This window comes from Xenopus laevis, chromosome 8S (genome assembly GCF_017654675.1).
Source record: "Xenopus laevis strain J_2021 chromosome 8S, Xenopus_laevis_v10.1, whole genome shotgun sequence".
In the NCBI taxonomy this organism is placed as follows: Eukaryota; Metazoa; Chordata; class Amphibia; order Anura; family Pipidae; genus Xenopus; species Xenopus laevis.
This window is the reverse complement of record NC_054386.1, coordinates 58,975,863-58,992,130: the sequence shown is the minus strand read 5'-3', so window position 1 is coordinate 58,992,130 and position 16,268 is coordinate 58,975,863. Positions and strand designations below refer to the sequence as shown.

The 16,268-nt window shown below is 39.8% G+C and overlaps 1 protein-coding gene across 1 annotated transcript in view; it reads left to right on the top strand.

The window, feature by feature from the left end:
- Positions 1-16,268, top strand: part of LOC108700107 (short transient receptor potential channel 5) — a 129,563-nt gene that overhangs the window by 101,403 nt on the left and 11,892 nt on the right. Inside the window, exons 5-7 of the mRNA XM_018232979.2 lie at positions 5,473-5,612; positions 6,426-6,748; positions 12,134-12,329. Of these exons, the coding sequence (XP_018088468.1) occupies positions 5,473-5,612; positions 6,426-6,748; positions 12,134-12,329 (659 nt within the window). The remainder of the gene's footprint in view (positions 1-5,472; positions 5,613-6,425; positions 6,749-12,133; positions 12,330-16,268) is intronic.

The window sequence follows — 16,268 nt, the reverse complement described above, 5'->3', positions numbered from 1 at the left end:
GATGATGAGGAGATTGATGTTTTGTGGGTGCCTAGTAGAAGAGAGCAAGAGGAGGGTAGTTCAGATGGAGAGACGGAGAGTCAGAGAGGCAGTAGGAGAATAAGACTTAGAAGAAGCAGGGAGGACAGCCCGCAGGGATCAGTAGGGCAACAACATGTATCGGCACCTGTGTTCAGCCGGCCAACGCACCCGCCATTGCCGCCAATGCCGCCAACTTCTACTGTTACCGCCAGATCGCACACTTCCAAAAAGTCAGCAGTGTGGGATTTTTTTAATGTGTGTGCCTCTGACAAAAGCATTGTAATTTGCAATGAGTGCAGTCAGAAACTGAGCCTTGGTAAGCCCAACAGCCACATAGGTACAACTTCTATGCGAAGGCACATGAGCGGCAAGCACAAAGCACTTTGGGAGCAACACCTCAAAGGCAACAGGCAAACTAAAAGCCACACTCCTTCTGGTCCAGCATCTTACTGCTCTACCTCTGCTCTCCTTGACCCGTCTGAACCACCCTCCACTCCGCCTTCCACCTTGACCACCTGTTCCCATTCCCAGTCATCTGCCACCAGCCAAGTTTCTGTGAAGGCCATGTTTGAGCGTAAGAAGCCAATGTCTGACTGTCACCCCCTTGCCCGGCGTCTGACAGCTGGCTTGTCTGCACTCTTAGCCCGCCAGCTTTTACCATACCAGCTGGTGGACTCTGAGGCCTTCCGCAAATTTGTAGCAATTGGGACACCGCAGTGGAAGGTACCCAGCCGCAATTTTTTTTCTAAAAAGGGAATACCACACCTGTACCAACATGTGCAGAGCCAAGTTACCGCATCTCTGTCACTTAGTGTTGGGCCAAAGGTCCATATGACTACTGACGCATGGTCCTCCAAGCATGGTCAGGGCAGGTATGTCACCTACACTGCCCACTGGGTGAACTTGGTAATGGCTGGGAAGCAGGGAATGGGTAGCTCAACAACAACAGTGGAGTTGGTGTCACCGCCACGGATTGCACGCGGTTCTGCCACCACCTCTACTCCTCCATCGCTCTCTACCTCGTCTTCTTCTTCTTCTTACTCTGCTGCTGGGTCCTCCTTCTCCTCCTCCACACCTGTGCACCCCCAGCTCCCCCTAGGCTATTCGACGTGCCAGGTACGCCGTTGTCACGCTGTCTTGGGGATGACGTGCCTGGAAAGCAAAAACCATACCGGATCTGTACTCCTGTCATCTCTGCAGTCACAGGCCGATCGGTGGCTGACCCCACACCAACTGCAGATCGGAAAAGTGGTGTGTGACAATGGAAGCAATCTGTTGGCAGCGTTGAGACTAGGCAATTTAACACATGTGCCCTGCATGGCACATGTGTTAAATTTAATAGTCCAACGTTTTGTCTCCAAGTACCCAGGATTCCAGGACGTTCTCACCCAGTCCAGAAAGGTGTCGGCCCATTTCAGACGTTCCTACACAGCCATGGCACGCCTTGCTGACATTCAGCAGCGCTACAACATGCCAGTCAGGCGTTTGATTTCTGACAGCCAGACTCGCTGGAATTCAACGCTCCTTATGTTGGAACGTCTGCTGCAACAACAAAGGGCCGTCAACGAGTACCTTTTTGAACTGGGTGGTAGGACTGGATCTGCACAGCTGGGGATTTTTTTCCCCCGTTACTGGCTGCTTATGCGCGATGCCTGCAGGCTCATGCGACCTTTTGAAGAGGTGACAAATATGGTCAGTCGCACCGAAGGCACCATCAGCGACCTAATACCCTTCGCTTTCTTCCTGGAGCGTGCCGTGCGACGAGTGACAGATGAGGCTGTAGACCAGCGTGACGAGGAGCTGGAAGCGCACGATTTCTGGTCGGAATCACCAGAACGAACCCAGGCACCTGCTGCAACGCAGGGAGAGGTGCCAGAAGTGGAGTCAGAGGAGGAAGGTGGCTTTGTGGAGGAGGAGGAGGAGGACCAACAGGAGCAGGCTTCCCAGGGGGCTAGTGGTGACCTTTTGGGGACCCCTGGTCTTGTACGTGGCTGGGGGGAGGAGACCGTGGATGATGCAGTCCTTGATAATGAGGAAGCGGAGATGGATAGCTCTGCATCCAACCTTGTGAGAATGGGGTCTTTCATGCTGTCATGCCTGTTGAAGGACCCCCGTATCAAGAGGCTTAAGGAGAAGGACCTGTACTGGGTCGCAACGCTACTAGACCCTCGGTACAAGCATAAAGTGTCAGAAATGTTACCAACATACCACAAGTCCGAAAAGATGCGGCATTTACAAACCAGCCTGCAAAACATGTTGTACAATGCTTTTAAGGGTGATGTCACTTCAGGAACTCATCAACATTCCAGGGGCAGAGGTGCCAGTAATCCTGCCACGAGCACACCTGCAAGGACAAAGCCCTTTGGCCAGTCTGTAACGTCAGACATGCAAATGTTTTTCTGTCCAAGGCAGCGCCACAACCCTTCTGGATCCACCCTCAAAGAACGCCTCGACCGGCAGGTAGCGGACTACCTGGCATTAACTGCAGATATCGACACTCTGAGGAGCGATGAACCCCTGGACTACTGGGTGCGCAGGCTTGATCTGTGGCCAGAGCTGTCACAATTTGCCATGAACCTCTTGTCTTGCCCAGCCTCAAGTGTGCTCTCAGAAAGGACCTTCAGTGCAGCAGGAGGGATTGTAACTGAGAAGAGAACTCGCCTAGGTCACAAAAGTGTCGATTACCTGACCTTTATTAAAATGAATGAGGGGTGGATCTCGGAGGGTTACTGCACGCCGGAAGACTTGTTCTGACTTCTATGCAGCTGTCCTTCTCTTCAAGCCTCATGACTCCACACACAGCTGTCCTTTAGCGTCCTCCTCCTCCCTCCGCCACCGTTACAAACTAGGGTGCAAACCCTACTGGTTTAATTTTTTCTGGCCTCTGTGCTTCAGTGGCTGCAACCAAAAAAACTGGGCAAACAATGTCTACAAGGTCAACGTATGGCAAAAAATGACTATTTTCAGCATTTATATGGCATATTTTTTCTGGCAACTGTGCTTCAGTGGCTGCGTCCAAAAAAATGCATATTTTCAGCATTTATATGGCATAATTTTTCTGGCCTCTGTGCTTCAGTGGCTGCAACCAAAAAAATTTATATTTTCAGCATTTATATGGCATAATTTTCTGGCAACTGTGCTTCAGTGGCTGCGACCAAAAAAATGCATATTTTCTGCATTTATATGGCATAATTTTTCTGGCCTCTGTGCTTCAGTGGCTGCAACCAAAAAAATTTATATTTTCAGCATTTATATGGCATAATTTTTCTGGCCTCTGTGCTTCAGTGGCTGCAACCAAAAAAATGCATATTTTCAGCATTTATATGGCATAATTTTTCTGGCAACTGTGCTTCAGTGGCTGCGACCAAAAAAATGCATATTTTCAGCATTTATATGGCATAATTTTTCTGGCCTCTGTGCTTCAGTGGCTGCAACCAAAAAAATTTATATTTTCAGCATTTATATGGCATAATTTTTCTGGCCTCTGTGCTTCAGTGGCTGCAACCAAAAAAATGCATATTTTCAGCATTTATATGGCATAATTTTTCTGGCAACTGTGCTTCAGTGGCTGCGACCAAAAAAATGACTATTTTCAGCATTTATATGGCATATTTTTTCTGGCCTCTGTGCTTCAGTGGCTGCGGCCAAAAAAACTGGGCAAACAATGCCTACAAGGTCAACGACGTTGACCTTGTAGGCATTGTTTGCCCAGTTTTTTTGGCCGCAGCCACTGAAGCACAGAGGCCAGAAAAAATATGCCATATAAATGCTGAAAATAGTCATTTTTTGCCATACGTTGACTCAACGTATATGGCAAAAAATGACTATTTTCAGCATTTATATGGCATATTTTTTCTGGCAACTGTGCTTCAGTGGCTGCGACCAAAAAAACTGGGCAAACAATGCCTACAAGGTCAACGTATGGCAAAAAATGACTATTTTCAGCATTTATATGGCATATTTTTTCTGGCAACTGTGCTTCAGTGGCTGCAACCAAAAAAACTGGGCAAACAATGTCTACAAGGTCAACGTATGGCGAAAAATTACTATTTTCAGCATTTATATGGCATATTTTTTCTGGCAACTGTGCTTCAGTGGCTGCGTCCAAAAAAACTGGGCAAACAATGCCTACAAGGTCAACGTATGGCAGTTGTTTAAGAGAACAGTAGATTACTAGCCAGCAAAGCTACCTAAGCTAAAATGTCCCTCAAATCCCTGCAGACTTCTGTCCCTCCAATACAGAGCAGTATCAAGCAGATTACTAGCCAGCAAACTTACTATCATCTGTCCCTGAAATCACTAACAGCTCTCCCCCTACACTATCTCTTCCAAGCACACACAGGCAGATTTTTCAGATACATTTTTGCCCTTGATCCCCCTCTGGCATGCCACTGTCCAGGTCGTTGCACCCTTTAAACAACTTTAAAATCATTTTTCTGGCCAGAAATGTCTTTTCTAGATGTTAAAGTTCGCCTTCCCATTGAAGTCTATGGGGTTCGCGAACCGTTCGCGAACCGTTCGCGAACCGCTCGCATTTTTGCGCAAGTTCGCGAATATGTTCGCGAACTTTTTTTCCGACGTTCGCTACATCCCTAATAATGAAGAGAGACAGACTAGAGATAGTGAAGACCAACTTAATTATTAAAAAGTTACAGAATTTTTAAGTGATTGTAAAGAATGTATGATTCAGTATGATGAAGCTGACATTAAATTTTCATTTTTCGCAATAGTTCCTCTTTAAGAAATTAATTGAATGATTTATCTATATTTCTGCAGCTAGGTTCCCTTACAACATATTCTGCTCAGTCTGTCCTTATTCTCACTGGTTCTTTGCTCTTTAGCAGCCCTGCCTGTCAACTTCACTCTCAGTGCATCTTTGTCTGCACATTGCCTGCTGAAAAGTTCAACTTGCAAATTGTAAACCCGAGGCACTTTCAGAACAATTGTTTTCATTTATCTACAAGAGGGCAGCGTAGCACATGCTTCTGGCATATGCACATTGTTTGAAGCTTGACTTTTATCTTGTAAATGAAAGAGCAGAGCTTTACCCTAAACCTTACATTGCTCAGTGCTAGGATGAATTAGTACTGGCCCTGCTTTCATTTGTACAACAACAGGATCAGCCACGGCTGAAACTAAAAACAGTTCTGTGTGACATTGCAGTTATGGTGTAAATCTGGATGGGGCTGCCTGCAAATTTCTGGTAGCCCACAGAACCAAAAAATATATTTGGTTTCATTCTCTTCTGTCATCACAATGGTGTTCCAGCTAAACTGAAACTTTGAAAAACAAGCAGAATAAACGACTCAGTATTGCCTGTAGAACTATAGTCTCTGTGCAAGAGCACAAGATAGCACTGCTGATTGGTTAGTTCAGATTAAACTAAATAATGTATTTAGACATCTGAACTTTGATCAGACTTCTAATGATATATTTCTCTCTTCTCTTCAGGTTTTATTTGGGGTGAAATAAAGGAGATGTGGGATGGCGGGTTTACTGAGTATGTTCATGACTGGTGGAACCTCATGGACTTTGCAATGAACTCCCTCTATCTTGCCACCATCTCCCTTAAAATAGTTGCTTATGTGAAGGTAATGATGGCTTCTTTATATTATTATTATTATTATGAACATGTATTTTTAGAGCATCTACATTCTGTGCAGCACTGTATTGACTTATATGGTACAGGTGCTAATGTTATGCCAGTGGATAAAACTGCCTTGCTTCAATGCCAAGGATACCTCACTGTACAAGGTACTTACCCATTTATGCAGGAAGTATAATTATATAATAATTGCTAATTTATTGTGTATAATTATATGTGTAGTTTGCTGTAAATCCTTACCATGCCACCGTCCTTCCTTTTACCTTCTAGTTTCCATTTTGCTCTTCCTTTCACCCTATTTATGCACCTGTGTTTTTTAACCCCTCCATGCGGGTCACATAAATGGGCTTATTTATCAAAAATCTAATTTGTGAGGTTTATGAAGTTTTTTATACTTTGAATGAACACGCAATTAAAAAAAATGGAATGTTTTCTTATTTATGATGAAATAAGAATGTAAAAAAACTTGAATACAATCACGAAAAAACCTTGAATACCTCAAATGATTCGAGTTTATAGGCTTACAACTTGAATCTGTGAGTTAACAAACTCAAAAATCTTGAATAAAAAAAAAATTACTTGAATTTTGCCTAGGACAACTCCCATTAACTTCTGCTATTGAAGTTAACGTGTAAGCATGGCTTTGACTGATGTAATTCAAGTATATGCGGTCTTATTATCAAACTATACAACAGAGCAATTTCTTAAAGGGCCAAGAATAATTGTTTGCCATTGCACAGGGATGCCTTTTCTGCTGAACCTGGATAAATGACTAGTGTTTTTCTGTGTATTTCTTCAGTACAATGGTTCAAAGCCAAGAGAAGAGTGGGACATGTGGCACCCCACACTGATTGCTGAAGCTTTCTTTGCAATATCCAATATCCTGAGCTCCCTACGTCTCATCTCCCTGTTCACAGCAAATTCCCACCTGGGCCCGTTACAAATTTCCCTTGGGAGAATGCTGTTGGACATTCTCAAATTCCTCTTTATCTACTGCCTGGTGCTGCTGGCGTTTGCCAATGGACTAAACCAACTCTACTTTTATTATGAGACTAGTGCCTCTGAGGAACCTAACAACTGCAAGGGAATACGATGCAAGAAACAGAACAATGCATTCTCCACGTAAGGCTGCATTCTTTTTAACTCATTTACTCTTGTTTGCTTGGTTTATTTGGTACTCAGCTTGCAGTCTGTTGTCAGGATCACTATCCCAAGCAACCAAAACACAGACTTTATACTGTATAATGGTGTTACGTTTTTCTATAGGGTCCCTCTTCTATTCATTTCTCTTCATATAAGGTGAATAATTCATTTAAAAGACATTAAAAGGCAAACATGTTTTACACATTACATAATAGTGCATAATAAAACACACCTATTCTCAATATACACCAATTAGAAAATGATTTGCCTTTTCATCCCCACTGAAGCTTCACTTTGCTGATTCTGCTACAGATACAGGTTGCATTGCATTTGTAGCCTTTGTAGTGGATTATGAACCTTCCAATTAAATGCTATCATGTTGTATCTGTGCCCCAAAAAGTGTCTTCTTGCCCTCCATGCTCCATATTAGTATATGCCTCTGACAGCAAGAGATTCTTCCCTTTCCTGGATTTGCCTAGGTGTCTTTTCACATAAATATGTGTTTCAAATCTTTTATGAATGAAATCTTCCCAGAATGTATTAAATATGTGACATTGTAAAAGTGTCAGCAGAAAAAGTTAAAAGAATATAAAGTTGGAAAAAATATGGGTTTATTATGTTTTACACTCTATTTTTTGAGCAGCTCCTTGGTTTTTACTGTCCAGCGTTACTTGCGCTTGGAAGACACCATTACACAGCAGTTCTTATTCAATATACTATGTAATCATAAAATGACTTCTGCACTTCAGCTATAGGTAATGGCAGGAATGTCATTTCCATTAAGACTGTGGCAGCTTTATGGCTAAATGTGAAGGCTATGCACAGCTTAGCTTCTCTAAATCACAGAATAGCTATACTTCCATGATAAACAGCTTGCTTCTCTCCAGTGCTTATCTGCATAGCTGAAGCGACTCAGTTGCAAGACACAAGGGAATAGAGTTATGGCAGATTGGAGGATATGCTGTTCTCTGGTTTATGAATATCATTTTCGCTTCTAGTGAAGTGGTTGTAAAAAATATTGTTTTTCATATGTCTTACACAAGGAATCTCCTTAAAAGCGAAGTTCACTTGAAAGGCAATTTGTGACTAGCCTTGTTTTTCGTGGTGTTAAAAAATGATAGAATAATAGACCTTTTCTTCTATATTAATTTATTTTGGAATTTAAATTACAGTCTTTTGCCAGGGTCACTGATCCTCACACCTGGGCAGTGGTTTGAACAACAAAACTATGAAACAGTAGATAGATGAATTGTAGAGTTTTTTTAAAAGATAAAAATGTAACAAAATATTATTACAATAAATATACAGTATAAAGCAGATCTTTGTCCAGTCTGCCAACCCATACATTGTGCCAAATTGGAGGCCAGCATTCAGATAATAAACTGGGCATACAGAGACCTGTCACATGAGGGCTGCATCAATGTGCTAATGCTGTTCTCAACCAACTAGATTCGCAAACTTCCTTGACAGATACAGTATCTGTAGAATATCTGCTTCTCTGTCTGGAGGGACCCAGTCCCAAGCTTTTATCAGCACCAAATTGTGGCTATTAAAATTTTGTGACCTCAAAAAGTGATCTACCGACAACCCTAAGCACCTAAGATGTTAATCCCGCTCATACGTCATAAAACAGTAAGCTTGATTACTAGCAATTGAAGGTACATTTACGAGGAGTTGATTACAAAATAATACAATACAATCGTGGATTTTAAGATAAGATAGGAAGTGCTCATTGTACCTCCAGTCTAATTGCAATACCTTATTTCATATAACTTCACTTCAAAAACTGACAATCTTATTCTTTAATCATAATGACCGAAATTGGGTTAAGAAGTGCTTATTCAGCCTGCTTAGACACGCACTGACTCTTGCCAAATGATGTTCTTCTAATTCAATGACTATGAAACAGAAGATGCAGGATTTCTCCATAGACCTCTGTCACCTTAGCTTGTACATTACAATAATGGCTTTCAGTGTTGACAATTGAATTCTGTTTCTAAAGTGTACCTTTACACAATGAGCTGACAAGCAAAACAATACCAACCTCGTCTAATTCTACTGTAAGAATTCTAAAAGAAGGTGGCAGCCCATTCACCCATGGCAGACTAAGAGACATACCCCTGTTGCATTAAATAACTTTGTTTCCCGCAGCAATGTGTTAATGACAAAATTATCCAAGGCTCTAGCAGCTATTGTATGTCCTATAATAAAAAATAAAATAAACCAAACAAAATCTGGTCACCAACCATGCCCCTGGTATTAGAAATAATATACTCTCCACTCACTGGCATAATAGTTTGGAACCAGGGGGAAAGATTCAGTGGGGAACCATGGCCCTCCTGGCCTCCCCAGATCTGACGCCCATGGTATAACTGGTTAAAGAGACAATAATAGAAATATTAAGAAAGCAGTGTATCATTATCTTTCTTTTGCTTTTTTTTTGCTTCTGATTTGCTTAGATTTAAGCCATTTAAGCTCTGTCTAAACAACAATTGTCTCTCAGGCTGACTAGTCACAACATTCATTATAACCCTCCTAATATGTTATATTCCCCTATCAAGAAACCACAAGAAGAAAAGGCATTTCAGCACATGAATATTATCCTTTAACGCCAAGGGGCTTGCTCAGTCTTGCAGGACCATAAATGGAACTACTCCATTGTTTCATAGCCAGAGAGAGGCCAGAATAGGTTTTTTCCTGTACTAAGCACTAATGAACATACCAGTATAAAGCTATTGTTTCATTTAATAATTGAACAGCAAAGAAGGCATGAATTTTCTAGAATATGAATTTTTAGTTGGACAATGCTTTTGGAGTGTTTCCTTAGCAGACATGGCACCTTTTAACCTTTACTACTCCAAGTGACCCTTTCCTAGCATATCCCCTTATATAATACCAATATCAAATGTACAATAGCTAATACATAGACAGTTGAATTTGCTGTGCAGCTTGTATTGCTTTTTATAAGCAATATTCATTGTTTTTGCAATGGGCTCTTTATTGCGGAGATCTTTCATCTGTCTGCAGCTGCAGACACATAAAATATATTGAAAGCCTTAGCTACCAGGTATCTTTTTGCCATAAAAGCTGATGCAGCCCAGTTGATTGTCCCTTATTCATTGATTTTTGGTCACAAGATCACCTTCACTTATTGCTATGAGACGCTCTAAATCCGTGTCCCTTAGACTGTGAAGAGCAAATGCGACCATGGCTCCCTGAACATATTGTATATCTAAAATAGAACACTGTATTACAATTGTTCTGTTTAGAGTTATTTTCAGTGGCAATAGGCAAAAGAAATGTTTTCATAATCTTGTTGGTGATGCTCTCATTATGTTAGGCTGGGATGATAATGATAAATATGTTCTGATGTTATTGAGAATGTTATTGGATTGTTGGCCATAGGAAGCAAAACTGCAGTCATTTGCCATAATACTATTATTATTTAATGTTTGTTATTTTAATTATTTTTCCTGTAGCTTTCTGGTTTAGAATTAAATTTTTTGCTATGGTCCTGCTTACGCTAGCAACCATTTTTTGAGTGGCAGACTGCAAGAATTACAGGAGAGGGTCTGAACAGAAAATTATGTGGTTTAAAATATTACAGGGGACATAAACCTTCTCCGTCTGTAGCTTGCTGGATCAAAATTATTCAATGGTTAAAGCATGATGGCAGCTGTAGTCCAGAGACTGTAAAATAGATACTAAAATGTTATCTGAGTCCTTTAGGTACAGCGGTTCAATTTATACAAGAATAACCTTTATTGAGAATCCTGACTGCTATGTTTGCATTCTATCATGGTATCATACAATCATTGACAGCTATTGTTTCCTAGCTCCGAACACCAGCAGCACTACGGTATATCTGCCCTTTAATATTGGCAACAAAAGTTGCATATTCATCCTATTATGTTTGGTAACAAAACAATTACTGACATAGCACCCAGTACTTATGATTCCCATTGAAGAATTCTCTTGCACCTATCATTCATTTTAGGGGCCTTCTTTGGAGAGCTAGTGGGAGCCAACAAGTTAGAGTTAGCAAAGGTACTGTATGTATTCAATCCAAAAGCAATAAACATCTTGCCTTAGAGTTAATTTCTGGTCTCTGCTGTGAAAGGGTCCTCTGCATCCAACCAGTATTTCCAGAGATCGGGCAGAATATAAAGGAAAATTGTTCAAAAACCACAAAAAAAATCTACATTAAGTGATAAGTTAATTTCAAGATGCACTTCCACTTTAACAAATCATGAGAAAACCATTTATTGTGACATGATTGGACACATACAAAAGAATTGACAATTGCAGGCAAGTGCACAAGCATAATGGGTCCTCCTGATTTTTGCTCTTTGCTCTTACCCCATTTAAAAAAAAAATCATTTCTCTCTCTCTCTCTTTCTCTCTCTCTCTCTCTCTCTCTCTCTCTCTTTTCGTGAAAAGGCTTGAAATATAATAATGACCACATCACAATCAGCATGGCCAAGAAAGAATTGATAGAGCTTGAATGCCATCAGCTTGCAATCACTGTAGCTGGTGCCTCAGTATCGTATTAAATGAATGTGCTTCCCTGTCCTTGTGCTGCAGATTAATGCACAGCTCCACAATAAAACTATGCAGTGTATCTATTATCTTGACCATTCCAATGGGTCCTGTTTAATGAGATCGAAGTGCAAACTTCTGTCTATTCTGCCTTGGAGATCAAAGAAAGAGCAACGCATAGCGGCCGTTGACTAATGGCGACATTAGTAGTCAATTAAATGCCAGTTCAGCTTGTAGAATGCCTCTGGGTGTAACACTAATATGTTTTTGTTGTATTTCTTATTTAGCATTTGCTGCTGTTTCATAGGCGTTTTATTTAGACTTTGCTCAATAGCATTTCAGTACAGCTCTGCCTACATCATAATACACAGCATAAATATGCACTTGCCATGGTCATGCTGAAAAACCTGTTTTTAACTAAGTATATATTTGGTGATACACTCCAAAATTATACAGAAAACACTAAGAGGTGCTTACTGCAGGGGTCACCTGTAAGATCCTAAAGATAATACAAAAGAAAATAGCAGCAGGGCACTCAAATAAGTAAAAATAATTTTAGTTGCACATTAATCCCGTATTTGACCACAAAAAAACATTAGGGGGTCTTTGTCAGAAGCACAGAAAAATTGCAGCCCTGATTTTTTTGAAACCACTGATGAAAACTCCTAACGTATTTTAGGGGTGGAAACACATGGGGTGTAACCATAAAAACATATTGTATGCAATATACAATCTGAGGTGGAGGGATGATAGACAAAAATCTCAATACAGTAGATACTTATATTTGTTAAACATCTTTAAAGCCTTTTTTCTCTTCATCTGCAGCCTTTTCGAGACTCTTCAGTCTTTGTTTTGGTCAGTGTTTGGTCTACTGAACTTGTATGTCACCAATGTTAAAGCACGTCACGAGTTTACTGAGTTTGTTGGCGCCACAATGTTTGGAACATACAACGTCATCTCATTGGTTGTGTTACTCAACATGCTGATAGCTATGATGAACAACTCCTACCAGCTCATTGCAGTAAGTTCTAATCTGCTTGCTTGCTTTTCAGTTCACCCTGCCTGCACTTCATTTACTGCCAGTCAGAAATATTTTTGCCTCTGGAAATGGGAAGCATTGGGCCCAGGCAGGCAGAATTACAAGACACCACCAGGGAAAAAATGTGCATTTCCCACAATGCAACATTGTAAAATATGTGCCCTTATAAATCATAAAAGTGCATCTTGGACTGAGCAAAGGCTCTAGTGTAAAATGCAAGTTTTAAATCAAAATCATGGAGCCCTTACACTAGAGCCATTTGCGGCAGGGGCTCCGCTTATCTGGATATGCCCAAGTCCAGAGCATTCTGGATAACAGGACCCATATCTGTATTTTGGTTAAACCATAAAATATTTGCAAGCCCAATATGAGGGGGGTTTGTCCAATAACTTATAAAGGACCCTTTACTCATACTGTTGTTGTTTTGATTTAAGCACTGGCCTGAGTGCAGAGCAGCAGAAGATTCAGATTTTCACACCTTTCTGGTTGATGCAGAACACAGGAAGTGGCCGCTGTTTCCCTGACATCTGCTGTGTTATGCTAACCTGTTATGCTTTTACTGATATAAAAAATATACTGTACCCATAGTCCATGAAAAGGAAACTATATCATGTTTATATTCCATTATTATATTCCATATATATACTTTTTTACAGAAAGTAAATGAATATTAATGGACATATGTATAATAATATGAAGGTTTTTTTTCCAACAAAACTGTAAAACCTGGAATAAATGTAATCATATATTTATCAAGTTACAGCCTTTCAAATGAAAGCAAGCATTAATGTTGGCATAAATTCCATAAAAGCTCTGCACACAACACCAGAGTAAAGCTAAAATGTATGCCAAAAACATTACACTTTACACTTCAATGGACTTGGCAAAGTCATTCCTGCTTCTAAAATGGACACATTTGTCAACTTTTACATCATGATGGGCTGTGTAGAAAGTGGCTTCATTTTTATACAGCTTAACAAATATTCCTCATTCAGCAGTTTGTATGCATGGCATATTCCTTTCGGGCATACTTTTTTTGCTGGCATATAGCTACAGTTACAGAGATATACAGAATGCATCAAATATTCTTTTTACTCAAGTAACCTCTTATCGTATATATCTTCAAACTGCCTTCATCCCTTTTGTTGGACTGACCTACCAGAGGCTGTGCTATTGGCTCCAGCCCAAAATCATTTCCATTAAAAGGGGTCGTTCGCCTTTAAATTAAATTTTGGTATGGATGTATAAAATGATATTCTGAGACAATTTGCAATTGGTCTTCATGCTTTTTTGTGTTTGTTGAATGATTTAGCTCTTTGTTCAGCTGCTCTTCAGCTTGGAATTTCAGCAGCTGTTTGCTTGGATCCAAAATATCCTAGAAACCATGAATATGAAACTGGAATATAAATAGAAAGATAGGTAACAAAAACATAACAGTAACAATAAAAGTGTAGAATCACAGAGCAACAGTTTATGGGCTGCTGGGTCAGCAACCCCCATTTGAAAGCTGGGAAGAGTCAGAAAGCAAATAATTAAAAGGTTATAAATAAAAAAATAAAAACTGAAAAGTTGCCAAGAATAGGCTATACTATAATGTAGAAGTTATTTTGAAGATGAACTACCTCTTTAACCTTGTCTTATTTCTACCATAAGCCTATGTAACACCTATAATATTTATTACATTGCTGTTATGAGACAGACTCCAACAGATTCGGCTCTCGCACACCATGACGTAATAAATGGTAAAGATACCTGGTGCTTAAAAGGTAGAGGTCTGGCCGCCTCATAAGAACAGTTCCATGGAAAGAAATCCAATGGCACACAGGATTGATTTTTGTCAAGTGACCAAAAACGTTGCCCCAAAACGTTGCACTCGGCATTAAAGCTTGCATCAATCTTGTGTGCTGCTGGATTTTTTTCTATGAGAAAGGCCCATAGGAGACCAAGTCTGTCATCAGTCCAGTGATGGGGAATATATAAAACAGAGATACAATTAAATTACCACTTCTTGGGAACTGGATGCAAATCACTGACAAGTTGCATCTCTTTGTAATGGAATATGTACTTGTATCATCTGAATTTAACTGGAAACAATATGTACTCAAATGGCATGATTAATTAATATAAGTCTGATGACAAGTCTGAACAGTGTAAAGTGTATGAGGCCTAAAACAAAATCAGTAATGCTTATTGTGCCATCTGTCTGAGGGCTGCAGGGATCTCATAAGCCAGTAGGAATCTTGCTTCTTAGACAAGCTCTATCTGTACTCAGCATGGAAGGGAAAAGGTGTGACTGCGCCATCAGCTCAGTGCTGGTGTTTCCCAATGAGTGCTTGTCAGCATAATCATTTTACAGCATTACTCAAAACACATCCACTTCCTCCACGGCCCCACTACAGATCACACAATGTACCATATCCATGGATATCCATGTATTGCCTGTGCACACATCAACAAACAAATCTTTATTGATGCATAGTTTGTTTTATCTAACCTCATTTGCTTGAGCAACCATGGTTTATGAAATTACACCTTTGCCTTTATTCCCGTAACTATGGACTGCAGCATATGGAGGCGCAAGCTGTGCTCATTACTCCAGAATGGAATAAATATATCGGTCATCTGAGAGAACAGATTTTTTTTTATATACAAAATTTGTTGCACATAAAAAAACCTTTTTATAGCTGTATTTACGGTGCGGTTTTCAGTATAGACAGGGAATTTTCTTTGTCTGAATTAGACAATAGAATGTGGGGAGAACCCACAGTTTTTTTTTATCTTATTGCATTCTAGATTTTAGGTAAAATCCACATATTTCTATCTTAATATACTTATGATATCTTTAGCTAAAGAGTAAAAACACAGCTGCAATTTTATGGGTTTTTTTGTGCTAAATTCAAGAATTTATCAAACTTGCACTGATTACTTAGGTTCCTATTCTACATATTTGCAGAAAGCTGTCTGGTTGTCATGGACATTGACCTTAGCAACCAATTAAGAAATATTATTAGAAAACTGCTCCCTACCCCATATTAGGGGGGTTATTTATCAGAGGTCGAATTTTGAAGTTATGTGAATTTTTTTTTAAATTGGAATTTACTCACAACTCAAATGGGAGGTTATTTAAGAAAAACATGAATGTCTAAAATTCAATCAAATGGGAACGACCCGAAAATCCGAATCGAATTTAAATAGAGTTTTCCTCTGAAAAAAAACTTGAAAGTCAGGAAGGCAATTAACATCATTAAATGGTTCTACGGACCTCTGTCATTAAATTCTACATGAGGTGTGATAAATCTCACATTCAAACCGTATGTAAATCTACCCCTAAAAGTTCACTTTAAGCAAAGTTTTCTTGAGAATGAAGTCTGTCTATTTAGGCAAGGTTATTGAATGAGCTAAACTTTGACCAAAAATAAAAGTTTTATATCCATTTAAAAAGAATAATCTCTCCCTATATGTGTATTCTTGGAAAAAATACAGGTATTGGACCTGTTATCCAGAATGCTTTGGGATCTGGGGTTTTCCAGATAACAGATCTTTCTGTAATTTGGATCTTCATAGATTAAGGGGCAGATTCACTTAGTTCGAGCGAAGGAATAGAATAAAAAAAACTTTGAATTTAGAATTTTTTTTTTGGCTACTTCGACCATCGAATTGGCTACGACTTGACTTGGAATCGAACGATTCAAACTAAAAATCGTTTGAATATTTGACCATTCGATAGTCTAAGTACTGTTTCTTTAAAAAAAACTTAGACCCCCTACTTCGCCACCTAAAACCTACCGAGGTGCAATGTTGTTATGGGGAAGATCCCCATAGGCTTTCTAACCATTTTTTAGTCGAAGAAAAATCGTTCGATCGACGGATTAAAATCCATCCGTTCGATCGAACTATTTACGGTAAATCCTTCGACTTCGA